The 19223-nt window shown below is 45.2% G+C and overlaps 1 protein-coding gene across 2 annotated transcripts in view; it reads right to left on the reverse strand.

Moving 5' to 3' along the window:
- ELK3 (ETS transcription factor ELK3) overlaps positions 1-19223 on the reverse strand; it is a 67471-nt gene that overhangs the window by 10812 nt on the left and 37436 nt on the right. For both annotated transcript variants that reach the window (XM_037845733.1, XM_037845734.1), the window contains exon 3: positions 7254-8048. In XM_037845733.1, the coding sequence (XP_037701661.1) occupies positions 7254-8048 (795 nt within the window). The remainder of the gene's footprint in view (positions 1-7253; positions 8049-19223) is intronic.

Raw genomic sequence — 19223 nt, forward strand, 5'->3', positions numbered from 1 at the left:
CAAGGTCCTCTCCCTTATCGCCTGATTGACACCTCCACTTGGAATACCCCATCTCCTCAAATTTGAACTCGCCTTCTTTCCAAATTCTAGTGTTTTTTTATGACTCCTTAATTTCTGTCCATAGTACCACCATATGTCTAGTCACTCAGCAAATACTGAGTGAGTATCTAGTGTGTGTCAGGTGCCAGAGACAAGACGAAGAAACAAGACATGATTCCTGCATCCACAGCCCTGTCTACAGCCCGGGATGCAGTCCCAGTCACCAAGATGCAAAATGCCTTCCACCTTGCTGCAATTTGCAGGGGTGGCCTGTGGATTCTTCCCTGAAATTGACTCCTTTTTATGCTCTCTTTTCCAGTCCTGCTGCAACCACCCTGTCACTTTACATATGGCATTCTACAGTGGCCACCTAAACCAGTCCATATGCCTCTGGTCTCTCCCTTCTACTCTATTCTACACACCACCACCAAATCAATCGTCCCAAGACACTGTTCAGTCAAACTGCTTTCATTTCAGAAAAAACGTATAACCTCCTTGGCCACAATCTGGCCTCATACATCCCCTAATCTCCCTCTGTGAACCCTCCTATTTTGCTTGACGTGTCCTGAACATATCTAACATAAAACTAAAGAACACAGAACTCCAACCTAGCTGACTTTCCTGACCACTCAGCTCACAGTCCCTGGATTAGATCCTTTACACAAGTGATCTCATCCATTTCTGTGGTTTTAATCACTTCTTACATGTTGAGAACTCCCGAACTTTATCTCCAACCCTAAAGTCTTCTTAGCTCCAGTGGCAACTGGATGTTTCCATCTGAATGTCCTACAGGGCTCTTCAAACTCAACATGGCCCAAACTGAGCTTGTAACTCAGGAGCTTATTCTCCTCCTATACTCATTAAACTCATCTTTTGGCTTTCCCCCTGACCCCCAATTAATTACCAAGTCCTGTTGATGGCATTCCCTAAATCACTCTCAGATCCATCCCCTTTGACTCCATTCCTCTCTCACAGACTAAGATCCTCATTGTCTTTCACCTGAATATTACAGTGGTATCCTCACTGGTTCCAGCCTTACCCCTTCCCAATTCACACTATCACAGTGATTTTTAAAACCCAATTCTGACTATGTCACTCGTGCCCCTTCGATGTTCCCTGCTGCTTCATATCCCATTACTTCCTTTACCTTTGGAATTTATCCTCCAACCTTACTGAACATCCATACTTCCCCTAATAACACTAAGCTATTCCCTCTGCCTACCAGGCCCTTTTCACCGTCTGCCAGATAAATTTCTACTGATCTTTTAACACCTTGCCTAAGGGAGATCACCCCTTCCATGAAGCCCTCTTGGCATCTTTTCCCATCCCCAGCAAAATTAGTATCTTCTTCCCTAGTATTACTTTTGTACTTTAGTATAACTTGTGTTGCATATGGCATACTATATTAACGTACTAAAGGTAAGTATCAGGAATTATCTTATTCATGCTTGTAGCCCCAACACCAAGCCCAGCAGCTTAGGCATGATAGGTGCTCAGCTCATGTTTGTTGCGTTGAATAATCTCCCCCCTTGAGTTCCTGAAGTACTTGTTTCCACTGCATATTTGACTCTTGCACATACTATCTTGTATGTGCATATGCCTTGTTGTCATGGCCAGGTCCCAAGGTTACAGAGACAGGGACTTATATGTTTGGTGTCTTTTCCATGTCTTGCAATTAATGATCAATAATTATTTGTGGATGGATTCCAATAGGCATTTTTTGTTTTGATTTCTACCTCTAGCAGGTTAATTTCCCATTAAGACAAGTCTAAATTTCTCAGCCAGCTTTCAGCATCCTTTGTAATTTTATGCTGCCCTAAATCGTATATTGTCCCATTTTATTTCCCTGCTAGACAGCCAGTTGTACATTCATGAGAGCAGAACTGTATCTATCTTGCTCATCTCTGTATTCCCAAGTGCCTAGCAAGTACCTAGCAAATGGTAAGTGTTCAATGAATAGCTCCTAAGTGAATTAATTAAAAATGGCAGGTAGTATTACTTGACTGACTAAAAAGGTTATGGATAAGCTGCTCAACAAAAAGTAGTTGCTGATTTCTTGATGTGGTGATTGAGATACTGGTAAGTCATTCAGATTTTTGAAAGTACAATCAGGATATCCATTTAGCAGGTTGTACCGACAGACATCCCTATTCTTAATCTCCCAGCATATGCCCATGGAATCCATGACAATACCACCTAGGGGTTAAAAAAATAAATCTTCAAATAAAAGGTGACCAAATCTCTGGAAACTCCTGGAGTTCTCTGAATTAAAATAAAAACATATGGTTTTAAGAACTTTAAAAGAGGAGTAGAATCCCACATAAGCTGTATAGTGCCAAATATACTGATCTGAAGGAAAGGGGAACAAAATGGAGAAATCCATACGGGCCTAGGCCTGAGTAGGGATAACAAGTGATAGGAGAGAAATTAAAAAAAAAAAAATGGCATAAGGGCAGAAACAGGGACAAAGGGGCAGAACCTTGAAGGAGCAACATTAAAGGCCAAGGAGAGGGAAGAGGAGACGGGCCCCAGGATAAGACGAAGAGGGGGAGCGTTACTGTGGTTTGTTTACCCCAGAGCACTGGGAACCAAGAACCTACAGCTGAAGTGTCAACAAATCTCATGAAACTCTACAGTGAAATTATTCTGCTGTAAAAAGCTCCTAAAAGGACATCCTCTCCGTGTCGGGAGAGAGCTACAAACTGAACTGGGGAAGAGTAATGGAGTGGGAGGAAAGTTGGATTACCTCTAGGAGGGAAAAAAACCAACTTTTTCCTTTTGGTGATAATGACAAAAGAGACAATAAGATGAGAAATCACCCCAATGCTAGGATAGGATGAAATATACCCTACTTGTTCCCCACCACATGCATCTATTCCATTCCAAATTCCCATTTTATGATACTGGCCCAAAGCTGTCACAACAACCAGTAAATGAAAGAGGGAGGTGGTATCGTTTCATTCCTCAGTAGGCTATCTCTGCTCAGTTAGTGCTAGTCCAAGACTGCTGCTAATAAAACATCCTGGGGCATGCAATCGCAGACTCTGATGGTGAGTTCGTGACCTGTGCAGCACATACCTGAGTTCAGCATCTTAAACTTCCCCCTGGAGATAAACAGACGTCTTGGTATAAATAAAGGGAATGCAATGTGCCAGCCTCAGATTCTGAATTCACTTCATGTTGTTAAGAGATAGGAGTCGGAGACTGAACGGAAGGGACAAATGGAGGGAAGAGGGACAGATGATACCAGTGTGCAAAAGATACAGAGAACCAGAAGTTCCAGCTGGCACCTTTCGGGCTTCCATGCCTGGCCAGGAACCAAGAGGCTTTCACATCCTGGCTCCTCCCACTCGGTCCCAATTTCTGTAGATCATGCCATCAGAGAGAACATCCTTGCCTTTCTAGCAAGTGTCAAATACGACTTCAGTGGCTGAGCTCCTTGACACGTAGCTGGCTTTTTTATTCTAGTTTTTCAGTTCCTCATATCCCATGGTTGAGGACCTTTGGGTGGTTGTCATGTCTGTCTACATTAGTAATCTTTGTTTATGAATTAAAAGCATCCCTAAAACATAATCTCTCTCAATTTCACTCTGTGCAGGTAGGTCCAAGTAGGTGTAACACACATATTTTTGGTGGGAGCGGTGATGATGGTGGTTGGGGAGTGGGCCAGGCTGGTGATTTTGTATGCACATCACTGTAGATTTAAGAATTTGGGCCTATATAAGGTATGTAGTTTAACAACGTTCCCAGCGGAAACTGTAGCCACATGACACGGTGGTCATGCTAAGACTTCTACCCTTCTTCCTGTCATGTTTCTAGCTGAAATAACTGCTCTTGGGAGTTTCATTTTCAGGGTATTGAGTTATTACAGCACAACTCCCCTCTCCTCTAAAGCCAACCTAGGAAAAGTTTCTAGGACGTTCCCACAGGTAGCCAAATGTTTATGTGCGAACAGTATCACACTGCACACAGCACACCCCACAGAGGAAACTGGAGTTTCCGTGACAAAAAAAAAAGTGCTAAGGCAGGAGGGAAACAAATGAGCCACGGCAGTGAGGCTTCCATGCGCACATGGGAAAAGAACCCCCAGAGTTGACCTTTCGCTCCTGTCCCCTGGGGATGATTTTGGGGAATTCTATGGAAGACAGGCTGTTGAGCCAGGTGGCCCTTCGAAGTCCTGCTGTTTGGACCATCCACCAAGAGACCTGCGGGGCTGGTGGGTCCATTTCTAGAACACCCCTGACACAGTTCCTGGGGGAGGGAATCGCTGAGAATCCAAATCCTACATTGACTCCAGGTCTCCCCAATCCTAAACCACCAGGGGGTCTAGCCTGACCATCCTGTCTGATGTCAGGGGAAAACCCCTGGGTAAAACAGGCTGAGAGAATTCAGCTTTGAATACACACCTCTGAGTTCTGCCCTTTCTCCACTCTCTCTGGTTCCTCCCTCATTACCTTCTGACTTCCTCCGTCTGCCACCCACCTCCACAGCAGACTCTCCCGGAACGTCAGTGAATTTCAAGGTGGGTTTGAATCCTGAGACACCAGCATCTCAGAAAGTGGACTGTGAATCATTCAGCTTTAAACAGGTTTATTGGTGCCTCCCTCCTCTGATCCAAAAGCCCTCTCCTGGCCTCCGTCCAGCTTCCTCTTGCCTGTCCTGTGTCCAGACTGCTTTGCCTCCCTCCCCTTGGGAAGCCCTAGTCACCTTTCTTGGACTTCCTGGTACTAACTCAAACTTCAGGGCCCCACCCTCAACTTGGCTGAGGACTGTTTACTTGCATCTGCCCAAGGCACAGGGTGTCTATGAAAGCATCCTGGCTTTCTGATGCTTTTCCCTCCTTGGTTTTAGGCCATTCTAGAATGTTCTCTTTTCCGGTCTTGAGCTTTGCATCAGTTGTTTTCTTTGGCCTTCTATCCCTATCTCATGTCAAACTGCCTCCTCCCCTCAGTCTAGCCATACCATCCCTCAGCCCCACTGAAGGGAGTCACCCCTAAATTCACAGTATCTAAGTCCTAAACTCTTTTTCTGAGATGATTATGGAGCTACAATCTGTCCCAGAAGAGGGTGATACAAGCTGACAGAGAAGGCAGATCTGAAATCAGAGTTGGTCTTGGCCTGGCTTTAGACGTCTCCAAACCTTAACAGTTGTGAACACAGAGGAGGCTGGGAGACAAGTTCCTGAGATTGTCCACCGCAACCCCATTGCTCAAGTTTCTTCTTTTAGCTTCCTTCAGAGCTACTGTGTCAGAGCCGTTTTACTAGGTAGTCCTTAGTCGATGGACAGCTTTGCTTTGTTGGCAGATGCCCAATTTAAGAGCACATATGCTCAGCCTGTCCCATAACTGAGCCCTCCATGGCGGCAGGCATGTGGCCACCGGCTCCCAAGCTTGAGTGGTCACAAAATCCCCGGACCCTGATCAGTTGGGGAAATGCCACAGGGAAGAAAATGGCAAAGAGCTGCTTTTGGTTGCTTTACCGACCTAAAAAATCTCCAGGGACCCTGAACCGCCATCACAATCAGAGTCAACAGGACGTTTTCCCAAAGGGAATGTAAAGAGCATCTTTTAAGAGCAAGGACTCTGGAGGCTGACTAATTGGGTTCAAATTTATTTTTCCCACCTTTTGGCTATGCCACCTAGGACAAGTGACTCTACTTCTCTGCCTCATTTTCCTCAGCTGGAAAACGGGATAATCATAGTATCTACATCACAGGGCTGCTATGAAAAATAAATAGGGCAATGCACGTTGTGCTGGTTTGGAGCTATATGTGCCCCAGAAAAACATGTTCTTAAACTTAATCCATTCCTGTGGATGTGAACCCATTGTAAGTAGGACTTTTTGATGAGGTCACTTCAGATAAGGTGTGACCCAATCCAATCAGGACAGGAGAGGGAGAGAAAGCCATAGAGAAAGCAGCCAGAAGCTGAATATCAACAGAACCAGAAGCAAAGGGAGAGACGAGGAGACACCACCACGTGCCTTGCCATGTGACAAGCTAAGGGCCAAGGATCACCGGCAGCCAGCCCCAGAGCACTCGTCTTTGGGAAGAAGGCATCACCTTGATGATGTCTTGATTTGGAATTTCTCTTAGCCTCAAAACTGTGAGCTAATAAATTCCCATTGTTTAAGCCGGCCCATTGCATGGTATTTGCTTGAGCAGCCAAGGCACATGTAAAGTGCCTGGCACATATGAAGAGCTCAATATATGACGACGCTGACAATGATAATGGTTACAGAGGCAGAGGCAATGAGAATTCCTACCTGCTTAAAGCATGCCCCCCACACTGGTGCCACAAAGCTCTATGACAATAGTACCTACCAGTCGGTCATTTACCATGGCCATTATCCCACTTAATCTTCACAACAATCCATTTCACAGGTGTGGAAAGGGCTCAGCAAGCAATTGCCAACAGTCACTGTGCTTCTGCTAAGTGGTATAACTAGGATTTGAGTCCAGATCTGTAAAAACCCCCAAAGCCAATGCTCTCAACTTCTGCTAAATTGCATCTACATTTTCAAAGGGAAGCAAAAATATGGTTTACTGGCACCTATATTATCTTTATCCTGCAGTTGCCATCTGGACAAGAACACGGATCTACATATTTTACTTAAAGGAAAAGGCCACATTCTCATTAGGGTAAATAACAATGGAGACTTTTTTCCTCCATGAGTCTGTTTTCCTCTCCCATGTGAAATGTATCTGGGTTTTCTCAGGCAAGGAATCTCTTCCTCACTGCTTGGTGTGGCCCTTACATTTCCTACTAGAGACTATAGAACAACCACTGCTCCACTGATGATTTCAACAGTGATATCTGTGAACATCTCTTTTCTTGCTACCAGAAAACAAATGGCCATTTAGTAAGTGCCCCCAGAGAGGAGTCTGCCATAAAAATGTCATAAAGCCCCCTAAGCATCTTTTGAAATGTAAACTGGTCTGCTCAACCTTTCCCAGGAAATAATTATTTGGCCAGTGAACATGCTACATCTTACAGTCACTTTAGGTCACGAAAAGCAAGAAACCATTTCAGCATCTCATGCAACCAACACACCAAACCTTTATCTTGTGGATGCCTTCGTCCGAAGATGGAAAAGTAACTTCCCCTCACATTTACACAGTGGATTGGTACACGGGTCCTGGGGATTATCTTTTGAAGGACAGCGGGAAGTTGCTTTGCTTGTTCTTTCTCCCTTCCACCACGGATGGCTCTTACCTGTGCGGTGAAGAAGGCTGGAGTGAGGGATCCCGAGGGAAGGGCTGGGCTGTTGAGGGCGATGGAGCCGATATCGGTGCCCGAGAGCACCAGTGGGGGTGCAGAGATTTCCAAGCCTTTGGGTTTTTTGGCCTTTGGGGGTAGAGATGGAGACTTGGTCTTGGAGCCGGACGACAGGTTCAAGGGCTCCAGGGAATCCGAGTCATGGCAGCCGGCCTCCAGGAAGAGGCTTCTGTGTTCAGAAGGGAGGGGTGAGTTGGGGGACAGGGAGGGCGACCGGGACGAGGCAGGGGAAGCGGATGAAATGCTGGCAGCGTTTGGCAACATTAGGGAGGAGATCTTGGCTGAGACGGAGGAGGCCAGGAAGGCGGATGCGGCTGCGGCCTCAGACGTGGAAGGCAGGGACACCACGGGCCTGGTGACGTGCTTGTCGGTTTTATTGGTCACAAACCTGATGACCGTCGTGACCTCTTCCACAGGGGGGCTGCCCTCGGGCTGCTCGTCCAGCTTCTCCGTCTTGATGGCTTTGAAAGAATCTGGTGGGTTCTGCAGGGAATTAATGGTGAAGGATGAGTAGAGGCCTGAGTGGATGTATTCATTGCGGCTGGTGCTTTTGAGGGCTGACAACCCGTGTTTGTGTGCCTCGCGGCCCGTAGGAGGCAGCTGACAGTCGCTGTCCTGCAGCAAAAGGCTCTCCCGGCTGATCTCCACTGTGTGAGGATCCATTTTCAGGATCTCTGGGAAAGAGACAAACTTGTACACAAACTTCTGCCCAATCACCTTCTTGATGATGTTCTGTGAACATAAAAGTAGATATTTAAAATATTAATGCAGCAGAGAAACAAAGGGATTCATTAAAAGGGTGAATTTTGCCAGCGGATGCACCAAAGCCTTCCCGATTTACCATCTTTGCTAACGTAGTGGAAAGAGGAATAAAGTTAGAGGCAAAAGAACTGGGTCTGCATTCTGTTCCGCGACTACCAGCGGTGTGTCCTCTGGCAAGCTGATTGTCATTTTTAGTGCCCTCATCTGTGAAGTAAGGATTATTATACTTAATAGAGCTGCTATTTATTAAGCACATACTATGTGGTTGATATCACTCTTATATTATCTCATAGAATCTGTACAGCAATCCCACGAAGAAGGTCCTATTGTTCCCATTTTTTAAAATTAGGGAAAATAAGCTTAGAGCACTTAAATAACCCACACAGCCACATGGTAGTAAGTCGGAGAGAAAGCATTTCCTTAACCGTAATATGGTATTGTGTTACTACCTCTGGGAGTTGTGAGAATTCAATGACATAATAATGTGAAAGCTTTCTGTAAGCTGGAAATCATTTTATAAATGTAAGTTATTATCACCAAACACCACAACGTTTCTTAAATCCCTTTTTTCCTTTTGAACTTTCTGCCAAGAAAGCCGCTGGAGGAAAAACAAATTGTCTACTTGGATATTTACAGGACAAATACAGTATTTTAAGTTGCTGGTATCTCTTTCTGGCTCTTCGGTTTATGGTTCTCCTCCTCAAACATTCGGATGTAAATGAAAAACAATAATCACTGCTAACAGTTTCACACCCCTTTGGGAGAAGAGACTTTATCTTAAAAGCTGAACTGCTCTTTAGCTTTATTAAATCGATACCTTAGCAAATAACTTTCAAATGCTTACTGTGCTCACCCTGTGCTTTACCATTTGGGTCCAAGGTCAAATGCAAAGAACCTAGCGCCATCCTGTGGGAAAAGGTCTCAGAATATTTCCTTATAAAACTATTCCTCCCTTAAACTTGGGTAAAACAAACAAACAAAAACAACAATTTGGGGAGAAGAGTTTTTAGGAACAGCAATTATGGGGCACCTATTGTGTGCCAGGTGTCCCATGCGTTCTCATTTAGTCCTCATGCCAACCCTCTTGTAGGGTGTGGGGCATCATCCTAGTGACATAAAACCAACTCTGAGAGGGGGACACATTTGCCCAAAACCCACCAAGATCTGCCTGTTCGAAGCCTAAGCTTTTTCACGTTTCCACAGAAATTTGGGGGGAGAGAATCAAAGAACCCCCAAGGAGAGAATAAATGTAATCAAATTTTGATGTTCCTTTTGTGAACATAGTTTGGTTCATAAATACATTATGTTCTTGCCCACCCTCTTGTGACATTACAGCATTTCTGATTTGCCTTCCCTCCCCTTAAATGAGTCATCAAAGCCTAGAAGTGAAAGTTTCGAGCTGTGGAGAGGGAAGGACACGTTGGCCTCTGGAACGTCAAGGAGGAATTCCTCGGGGCAGGAGTCGAAGGCCTGGACGAAGGTCCCCAGTCAGCACAGCAACCCCAGCAACCTGGCTCCCCGTGAAACCTCACTGCACACGGGCACGCAGGGGACGCAGGACACGGCTGTCTCAAAGCCGAACAAGTCCCTGCCCGGCCGCCTTGGAGCTCTGGCTGCAATTTAACCCACCGAAGCCCACCTCCTCCAGCCGACCTCATTCTCGCACTCACACTAGCAAAACGGAAAACCACTTACAAGCCTGCAGAGAAACTCGTGACGCGTCAAAGCTCTACTGGGGAACACAGGCTGGTGGTTCCTCACAAAGTTAAACATGGAATTACCCTATGACCTGGCAAATCCAATCCTAGGTATATACCCAGAGAACTAAAAGCAAGGACTCGAACACATACTTGTACACTGATACTCAGAGCAGCATTATTCACAATTACCCAGAGGTAGAAACAACACAAGTGGCCATCGACAGATGAATGGATAAACAAAATGCGATCTATTCACTTAATGGAATAATTTTCAGCCATAAAAAGGAAGGAAGTGCTGATACATGCTACAATGTGGATGAACCTTGAAAACATTATGCTAAGTGAAAGACACAAAAGGACTAATATTGTATAATTTCCTTATGTGAGATATCGAGAATAGGTAGTTCATATAGATAGAAATAGATTAAAAGTTACCAGGGGCTGGGGAGCAGAGGGGATGGGGAGTTACTGCTTAATGGGTAGAGAGTTTCTGTTTGGGGTGATGAACGTTTTGGTGTTAGAAGGTGTTGATGATAGCACAACATTGTAAATGTAATTATACCACTGAATTACACTTTTAAAAATGGTTAAAATGGCAAATTTTGTTATGTATATATGTTACCACAATTAAAAAAAAAAAAAGAGATCTCTACTCATCGCTTCCTGGCAGAGCCTCTGCTGGGAAGCACCGGGCCTGGGAAGAGAGCACACTTGGAAAACTCAACTCCCAGCAGGAAAAGATGAAAAAAGGTGCTGCTGAACCTGCCTGGCCCACATAGTCACTCTCTATAAAAAGAAAGCCACTCGCCTGGTGTGCTACTGCTTCCTCTGCTAAAATTCTAAGGTATTCTTGTTTTTAGCTCATAATATTTTCTCCCTAGGGGAAAACAATTTTATCCTCAGTTTGAAGGTTCATCTAAATTGAGTGAATTTTTAGAACCTAAATATTCCACAGAAGAGAAGAGAAAAAAAGAAACTGTATGGTCAAAATAATTTCTTCTGCAGGTCTCCATAAACTAAATGTAACCAAAAAAAACAGCTTTTAATTTTGTTATGGGTATTCAGAGTATAATGTTTCAGTACGGATTACATTCATGGGTAAACCAAGAAGGAATATGAGATTGTGATAAAAATCCTCTTCAAATAGCAGTTGGGAATTGAAAGGCAATCTCAGAGAGAGGGCTGGGCCCTAGTGAGTTAAAAAGGACATGTGGAACAACCCACACATCCATCACTGGTGAATGGATAAATAAAATGTGGTAAATCCATACAGTGGAATATGATTTGGCAATAAAAAGAAACTAAGCACTGATATATTCTGCTATGTGGATGAACACTGAAAACATTACGCTACGTCCAAGGGAACAAATACAAAAGGCCATTACTATAGGGTTCCGTTTATACAAAGTGCCCCAAAATAGGCAAACCCATAGACATGTTAAGCAGATGAGTGTCTTCCTAAGGGCTGGGAGCAGGGTAGGGGGCTTGCGGAGTGACAGCTAACACAAGGGTACGGGGTTTCTTTTGGGGGTGATGAAGATGTTCTAAAATCAGTGGTAGTGATGGATGCACAGCTCTGAATATGCTCAAAGCCATAAAAGTGCACCTTTTAAATGGCTGCAGTATATGGTATGCAAATCATCTCTCAATGAAGCTGTTGGGAAAAAAAAGAACATGAGAAATCCTGAGTATTTTACATGTTTAAATGGAAGACAGTGGGAATGTTTACAACTAGATGGCAACTGCCATATCCCTCCCACCCCCACCCCCCCCCCAAAAGAAAGGGAGCCCATAGGAAGGGCACTGAACTCAGCCACAGCAAGATGTGCCTTTCACCAGCTGCTGCCTCTGCAGGCAGTTACTGGGCACTTTCTGAGGAAAGGCGACACAATGACTGGGACGGGGACAATTTAATAAGCTGACCAAGAGGTGGAGGCGACAGTCTTGGGAAAGGACCAGGGTGGGTCTTGCTTTTCTAGAGACCACCAGGAGAAAGATAGATTATATCTGGCGACCAAGGCAATTTGAAACCTCTGCAAGCGCTGAAGGCTGGGAATGGAACTGGGTGATAAGAGGGCAGGGTCTGGTGCAGTAAGAAGGTCAGGGCGCTGCAGCCCAGCTTTCTGGAGAGCCCCTTGCCAGGATGTCCATGACTGGAGAATTAGGAAGGTAGGTGGGTTCAGAGGAAGTGTGCAGCCAGCAACCAAGCTGACAGCCCCTTCTTGCTTATCTTCCAGGACAGACCCTGGTAGCACATCGAGGGCTTGGGTGTTTTCATCTCTCTCTGTGGTCTCTGAAGGGATGTTCCCTACCAAGAATTTGCCCCTGTGAGGGGTTTGCTGAGGAAACTTAGGGTGAGGGAGTAATAATAGGCAGGATTTGCTGAGGACATGTTATCTGTCATGCTCTGTACTAAGAACTCGATGACCATCGACTCCTGAGTATTATCCCCATTTTAGGGATGAGCAGTCACAGGCAGTTGGCGCCATCACAAGCTGGTGTGCCTCCTGAGCTCCTGGGCACCGTGGAGAGCGGGTGCAGGACTAGGGCCACCTCACACAGCCCAGACCCAAGAATGCTCGCTGGGAGCTCTTATTATGAAAGTGATGAGGCTATTTAGAAAAGTCTGGTTTCCATTCCATTCAGTCCCAGACTCCTAAGTATTTGTTACTTCCAGTTGCCTGGCAACCTGACCAATGCTCGTGTGTCCGGTTGAGCTAAGTGACTCTCCAGAGAGGCCTGAGAGAGGCAAATGCACACCGCTGACGTACTCAGCTTGCCTGGACGTTCTCTGGACCAGCCTCTTTGTCATTTCCCATTGAATGTGTCTTTACAAAAAGGGTGCCCTCTTCACCTGGCACGGTGTGTGAGGTTACAGGGAACAAGGCTGGGACAGACTTCTGGGGGCAGGAAGGAACATCCTCCTAAAAACACATCCCAAGTGGTGCAAGTGGAAGATCAGGTATCAAAATTAATCCCACCATCACCACATCCAAGGTGGGGCCTTCAGAGCACAGGAGCCTAAAGGGCAGCCAGCCTTTTGGGGGAAGACTCTGTGCAGACGTGTGTCAAGGAGCCCTTCCCAACCCACCAGCCACCACTGCCACTCCAGTGATCCCAGAAGACTGTCCCTCAGTTATTTCACCTAACAGGACAGAAAACGCCAAGAGAGCAGGTCGTACTTCCATTTCCCTCAGTGCTGCATGCTGCCTTCGGGGGTTACAAGTTTACCTATAAAAAAGGCATGTCCGTGGGTGTATTTAAATATATACACACAGTCAACTCTGCCTTCTCCTCCCTTGGAAGAGGAAGCAGGAGCTGTGTGTAAATAACCCCAAATAGTGGCAATATTTCTATTAAGTATTACAATTTTTAAAAATTGTATATAGTGCTGGGTAATGAGATGCTTATTGAATTGAACTTGCCTTCTTAATATATAATGTTATTAGGATAATATTTAAATAAATTAACTAAATGTTTGTTGAATGAATGACCCTAACTGCAGGGAGGCTTAACCCCAGTGAGGGAGGCCGACTCTCGGCTGATCCCCAGGCTGGTCAACGCTCCAGCCGATGCATCCCGTACATGGATTTGCGTGTGCTTTTTGGCTGGCATTTTTAAACTGAAAGTCCCAGTGAGGGTTAAGTAAACTGTAATTGCATTTATCCATCAGTTATTTACTCAGCAAATATTTGCTGCGTGTGTCTCCTCTGGTCCGCCACCTGATTTTGGTCTGAGGTCATTGTGTGGCTTTGGATTTGTTATTGGAACTTGCATTTCTCTCCAGTCCGACCTCCCACCTCCCCATCCCAGGCCCGGGAAGAGCCAGACCAGTGTGAGTTCCCCATGGCTATGGCTCTGGGCCCCTTGGTTCTCCATGATCTGGGGGCTCCCTAGAACTCCAGGCCCTCTGCTCTCTGATTGCACAACTTTCCTCCCTCGTTTTCAAAACTGAGAAACGTCAGCAGCTCACCACGTCAGAAGGAAAGGTTGTATGAAAGATGCTTCCTATCAGATGGCTCAGGCTTTTTCTTACCCTGGCAACAGAGGTGGGTAAGGGAGACAGAGTAGAGAGTACTTTTTCAATAAATACCCACTTCACCCTTTCAGAAGGGCTGCCTCTGGGGTTAAAGGTGGGGTTCCAGGGTTACTGCCTGAGTTCGAATGTCGGCCCCCTCTCTTACTAGCCATGTGCCTCAGTTTCCTCACATGTAAATGGGACCAAACCTACTGCCCACCTCATGGTTGAATGAGATAATCCATATAAAGATTATATAAAGATTATAGCAGAATGCCCAACACATCCACACGATGATATATGCTAGCTATTAGTATTAACCACCATTATTTTTACACTTGCATTTAAGCAAAAACAAAAGAAAACAAACAAAAAACCACCCTCTGTCAATTCTAACGACAAAAGTCACAAATTAAATCTCTCAGAAGGATGTGCAGCTCCTACTTGCTTTAACCAGTTCTGGGTAACGTTCCATTGTACAGCAGACAGAACTGCATCTGGTTTACATACCTCAGCCATGCAGGGGAAACATGATGTTTTATTTAGTTGGGTTCAGTCAAGAAATAGGTGCAAAGCTTCCAGTATGTCATGCCTAACACAGTCAGCATTTGACATCCAATGGGAAGAAAACCGCACACAATCGAATTAATTCAGGGACGGGCAGGGAGCGGCAGATGTGCACAACCGTGGGTTTCCAGCGTTCTGCTTAGATTGCAATCGCAGCCTGCAACACGTCAGACCCTCTAAGGTGGTGGCGACAGTAACCAGACACTCCAGTGGAACCCAACTGTTCCCAGATGCCTCTCAGAGCAGGAAACACACTGTCAAGACAGAGCAGCCCAGCTGCGGGCGCCTGCTCTGGCCGGGCCTCTGCTCGGGGCTCCTGGCTGATGCCGAGCTGCCGGCCCTGATGGTCTCTGCCCAATATCTCTGGGGCTGGGGAACCAGGACCTATGAATTCAGGTCCTGAGCCAACACCCTGGACTGTGGACTTATTCTGGCACCTTCATCGTATCATTGTGGATCTCCTACGTGAAAGGACAGCGTGGGGAGGAAGGGCAAAGGGGAAAAAGCAAGCATCTGTGGGCTGTATGCATACAGCCACCTGGCACCCTGGCAACCACCTGCTATCCCCCTTTTAAAGATGCAGAAGTTGAGGCTCTTGCTTGGACAGTGAGGTTATTTCCCATTTTTGACCACAGAGGGGTGGGTTAAATATTGGGAGAGCCATACAATCTTTCCATGTCTTTAAAAGTTGTCTTAATACATTGAATTACCAGTGACTTGATACTTTTTTGTTTATCTGTACTTTCAAATAAAAAATGCCTTTAAAACCTATTAATTATGAAATTAAGACTTTTTTTAAAAAAGAAAGAAAGAAGTTCTAAAAGCTTAGCCCAAGCTTAGCCCCAGATCACACAGGTAGAGCTGAGGTTTGAACCCAAACTGTCTAAAGTCAAAGCCTAAGCCTTTTTGGTGACACTACCACACCCTCTCCAAGAAAAGCAGCTGCACTCAGCCCAGAGGATGCCACTAAAATTAATCTGCCAAGACCAAGGGGTTCTGCATTCCAAAGTAATAGTGGGGTTTAAGTGCAGAGTGCCTGGGAAAACCAGCTTCATCCCCACGCAAGCGTGGTCCTTGCTCAAGATCACTTATTTCTAACTCTTTGTGAGGAAGCAACCAACTTTCCCTAAGGCTCTTCTTTAACTCGAAATAGAATTGCCTCTGCCCATCCCATAGGGAAATGCAGTGGTCCCACCTCAGCAGACTGGGCATCGGAAGCCCATCTCTAAGTCACGGCATGTCCACAGGATGAGGGGAATGGGAGAAGGGCAGGAAGCTCGGAGCTATGAGACTCGGCCAGGTGCTAGAGTGGACGGAGCTCCAGGATGGATAGACCCGGGTTCTAATCCCAGCCTCTCCACTTACCACGATCTGAGGAAACTAACTCAATGCCTCTAAGCCTCGGTTTGGTCACCTCTAAAATGGGAAGAAAAAATACCTTACAGACTTCTTTTTTCTAAAGGATCCATGTGCGTAAGTGCCCCATTCATACAGCGCCGCAAAACATGCCTTCTCACGCAGTGGTATTTTGCACGGCAAGCAATGATCTAATTGTTATCGACTGCTCGTTCTATCACACTGTCTTTTCATTGTACCCTGCCTTCAAAGTAACAGAAATTCCTTCCACAGGTACCTCACTTTCCAGTTTCCAGAGGGCTTTCGCATGGTCTCACTTAAGCCTCACCCCACTCTGGGGACAGCAGGGATCCTGAGCCCCATTTTACACACGAGGGGCCGAGGCTCTGAGCTCTGAGCTCACACAAGTGGTGAGTAGCCCAGGCCCGTCTCCAGGCCGCAGGCCTCCCGGCCAACACCCTTTCTTCAGAGCCTTGTTCTGGGTTCCCTTCCCTGCCACAGGCTAACTCACTCTTTCCTGACACAACACCTGAGCCGTCCTCTCTCCAAAGCCAGAACGAGTAATCACGGTGAGCGTCATGCTCAAATATGTTAAAATAGGTGGATCTGAAGGGGAAGGAGGGGGTGGGTTATGTTGATGTTCTCTGTATGGGGTTTGCACTATTTTTGTAACTGTCCTGTACGTTTTAAAGTATTTCAAAATAAAAAAGAGTCCTGCTTAAAGTTCCTTCTCTTCAATACACAGATTCTTCCAACAAATGTTTCAGAGACATTTTCCTATGGAAGGCTCTGTACTAGGCTATGAGGAACAGAAAAAGAAGTGAACTGGCCTCTGTCCTCGAGGCATCCCTGCTTAGGTGGGCACCGACAGACCCCAAACAGTTCTCTGCCATCTGAGCCGGAGGAACAGCCATGCAGTTGGCTGGGGTGCTGAGCTCTGCTGCAAAATAGTCTGGGGCATCTTCACCTCACACCTGCCACCCTAAGGAGCATCTATGGAAGGGCCTATGATGGTCAATTTTACGTGTCAATATGCCAGGCTATGGTAGCCAACATCTAGCTAGATGTTGCTGTGGAGGTATTCCGTAGATGAGATTAGCATCTAACATCAGCTGACTTAAGTAAAGGATATCCTGGATTATATGGGCAAGCCTTATCCTAGAAGCCTTTAAGAGCAAAAAACTGAGGTTTCCCAAGAAAGAAGGAACTCTGCCTCAAGACTACAACATCACCTCTCACCTGAGTTTCCATCTTGCCAGCCTCTCCTACAGATTTCGGAGACAGCACTGAAACATCAAATCCTGCCAGTTTCCTGGCTGCCAGGCTGCCCTATAGCCTTACCAGCCCCCCAAATTGCATGAGCCAATTCCTTAAACTAAATCTCTTAATATATATACAGGCATACCTTGGAGATATTGTGGGTTCAGTTCCAGACCACCACAATAAGCAAATATCACAAGAAAGCGACTCATGCAAATTTTTTGGTTTTCCAGAGCATATAAGTGTTTACACTGTACTGTTGCCTACTAAGTATGTAACATCATGTCTAAAAAAACAATGTACATACCTTAAATAAAAAATACTTTATTGCTAAAAAATGCTAACCATCATCTGAGCCTTCAGTGAGTCATAATCTTTTTGCTTGTGGAGGGTCTTGCCTCAGTGTTGACAGCTGCTGACTGATCAGGGTGGTGGCTACTGAAGGCTGGGGTGGCTGTAGCACTTTCTTAAAATAAGACGACATGAAGTTTGCCACATTGGTTGATTCTCACTTTCACGAAAGTTTTCTCTGTAGCATGTGATGCTGTTTGATAGCATTTTGCCCACAGTGGAACTTTTTTACAAAATTAGAGTTGATCCTCTCAAACCCTGCCACTGCTTTACCAACTAAGTTTATGTAATATTTTAAATCCTTTGTTGTCATTGCAGCAATGCTCACAGCATCTATACTGGGAGTAATTTCCATCTCAAGAAAACCACTTTCTTTGCTCATCCATAAGCAGCAACTCCTCATCCATTCAAGTTTTATCAGGAGATTGCAGCAATTCAGTCACATCTTCAGACCCCACTTCTAATTCTAGTTCCCTTACTATTTCTACCATATCTGCAGTTACTTCCTCCACTGAAAGTTATCCATGACGGTTGGAATCAACTTCTTCCAAACTCCTGTCAATGACGGTACTTTGACCTCCTCCCATGAATCATGAATATTCTTCATGGCATCTAGAATGATGAATCCTTTCCAGAAGGTTTTCAATTCACTTCACCCAGATCCATCAGAGGAATCACTGTCTACAGCAGCTATAGCCTTAGGAAATGTATTTCTTAAATAAGACTTGAAAGTTGAAATGACTGCTTGATCCATGGGCTGCAGAATGGATGCTGTGTTAGCAGGCACGAAAACAACATGAATCTCATTGTACATCTCCATCAGAGCTCTGGGGTGATCAAGTGCATTGCAATGAGCAGTAATCTATTGAAAGGATTTTTTTTTTTTTTTTCAGAGCAGTAGGTCTCAACAGTGGGCTTAAAATATTCAGTAAATCATGTTGTAAACAAATGTGCTGTCATCCAGGCTTTGTTGTTCCATTTATAAAGCACAGGCAGAGTAGATTTAATATCATTCTTAAAGACCCTAGAATTTTCAGAATGGTAAATGGGCACTGGTTTCAACTTAAAGCCTCCAGCTGCATTAGCCCCTAACAAGAGATTAAGCCTGTCTTTTGAAACTTTGAAGCCAGGCATTGACTTCTCCTCTCTGGCTATGAAAATCCTAGATGGTTTCATCTGCATTGAAAATCTGCTCTTTAGTGTAGCCACTTTTATCAATTTTAGCTAAATCTTCTGGATTACGTGCTGCAGCTTCTAATCAGCACTTGCTACTTCGCTTTGCAATTTTACATTTTAGAGACTGTTTCTTTCCGTAAACCTCATGAACCAACCTCTGCTAGCATCATACAAAAGTTTCATCACCTCTCTTAACTTTCATAGAATTGAGGAGAGTTAAGGCCTTGCTCTGGATTAGGTTTTGTTTTAAGAGAATGTGGCAGCTGGTTTGATCTTCTTTTCAGACCACTGAAACTTTCTCCGTATCAGCAATAAGGCTGTTTCACTTTCTGTTTAGCGCATGAGGCCCGGTTTGGCTTTCAGTGTGTCTTTCTCACTAAGTTTAATCATTTCTAACTTTTGATTTAAAGTGAGAGCACCACTTCGTTTCACTTTAACGCTTAGAGGCCACTGTAGGATTATTACTTGGCCTAATTTCAGCACTGTTGTGTCTCAGGGAACAGGCAGGTGCAAGGAGGGGGAGAGAGATGGGAAACATCTGGTGGGTGGAGCAGTCAGAACACACCCAACATTTATCAATTAAGTCTGCCATCTTACATGGGCAGTGCTCATGGTAACCCCAAAACAATTACAATAGTAACGTCCACGGTCACTGATCACAGACCCTAACAGATAAAATGATAATGAAAAAAGTATGAAATACTGTGAGAATTACCA

This window comes from Choloepus didactylus, chromosome 8 (genome assembly GCF_015220235.1).
Source record: "Choloepus didactylus isolate mChoDid1 chromosome 8, mChoDid1.pri, whole genome shotgun sequence".
Taxonomy (NCBI): domain Eukaryota; kingdom Metazoa; phylum Chordata; class Mammalia; order Pilosa; family Megalonychidae; genus Choloepus; species Choloepus didactylus.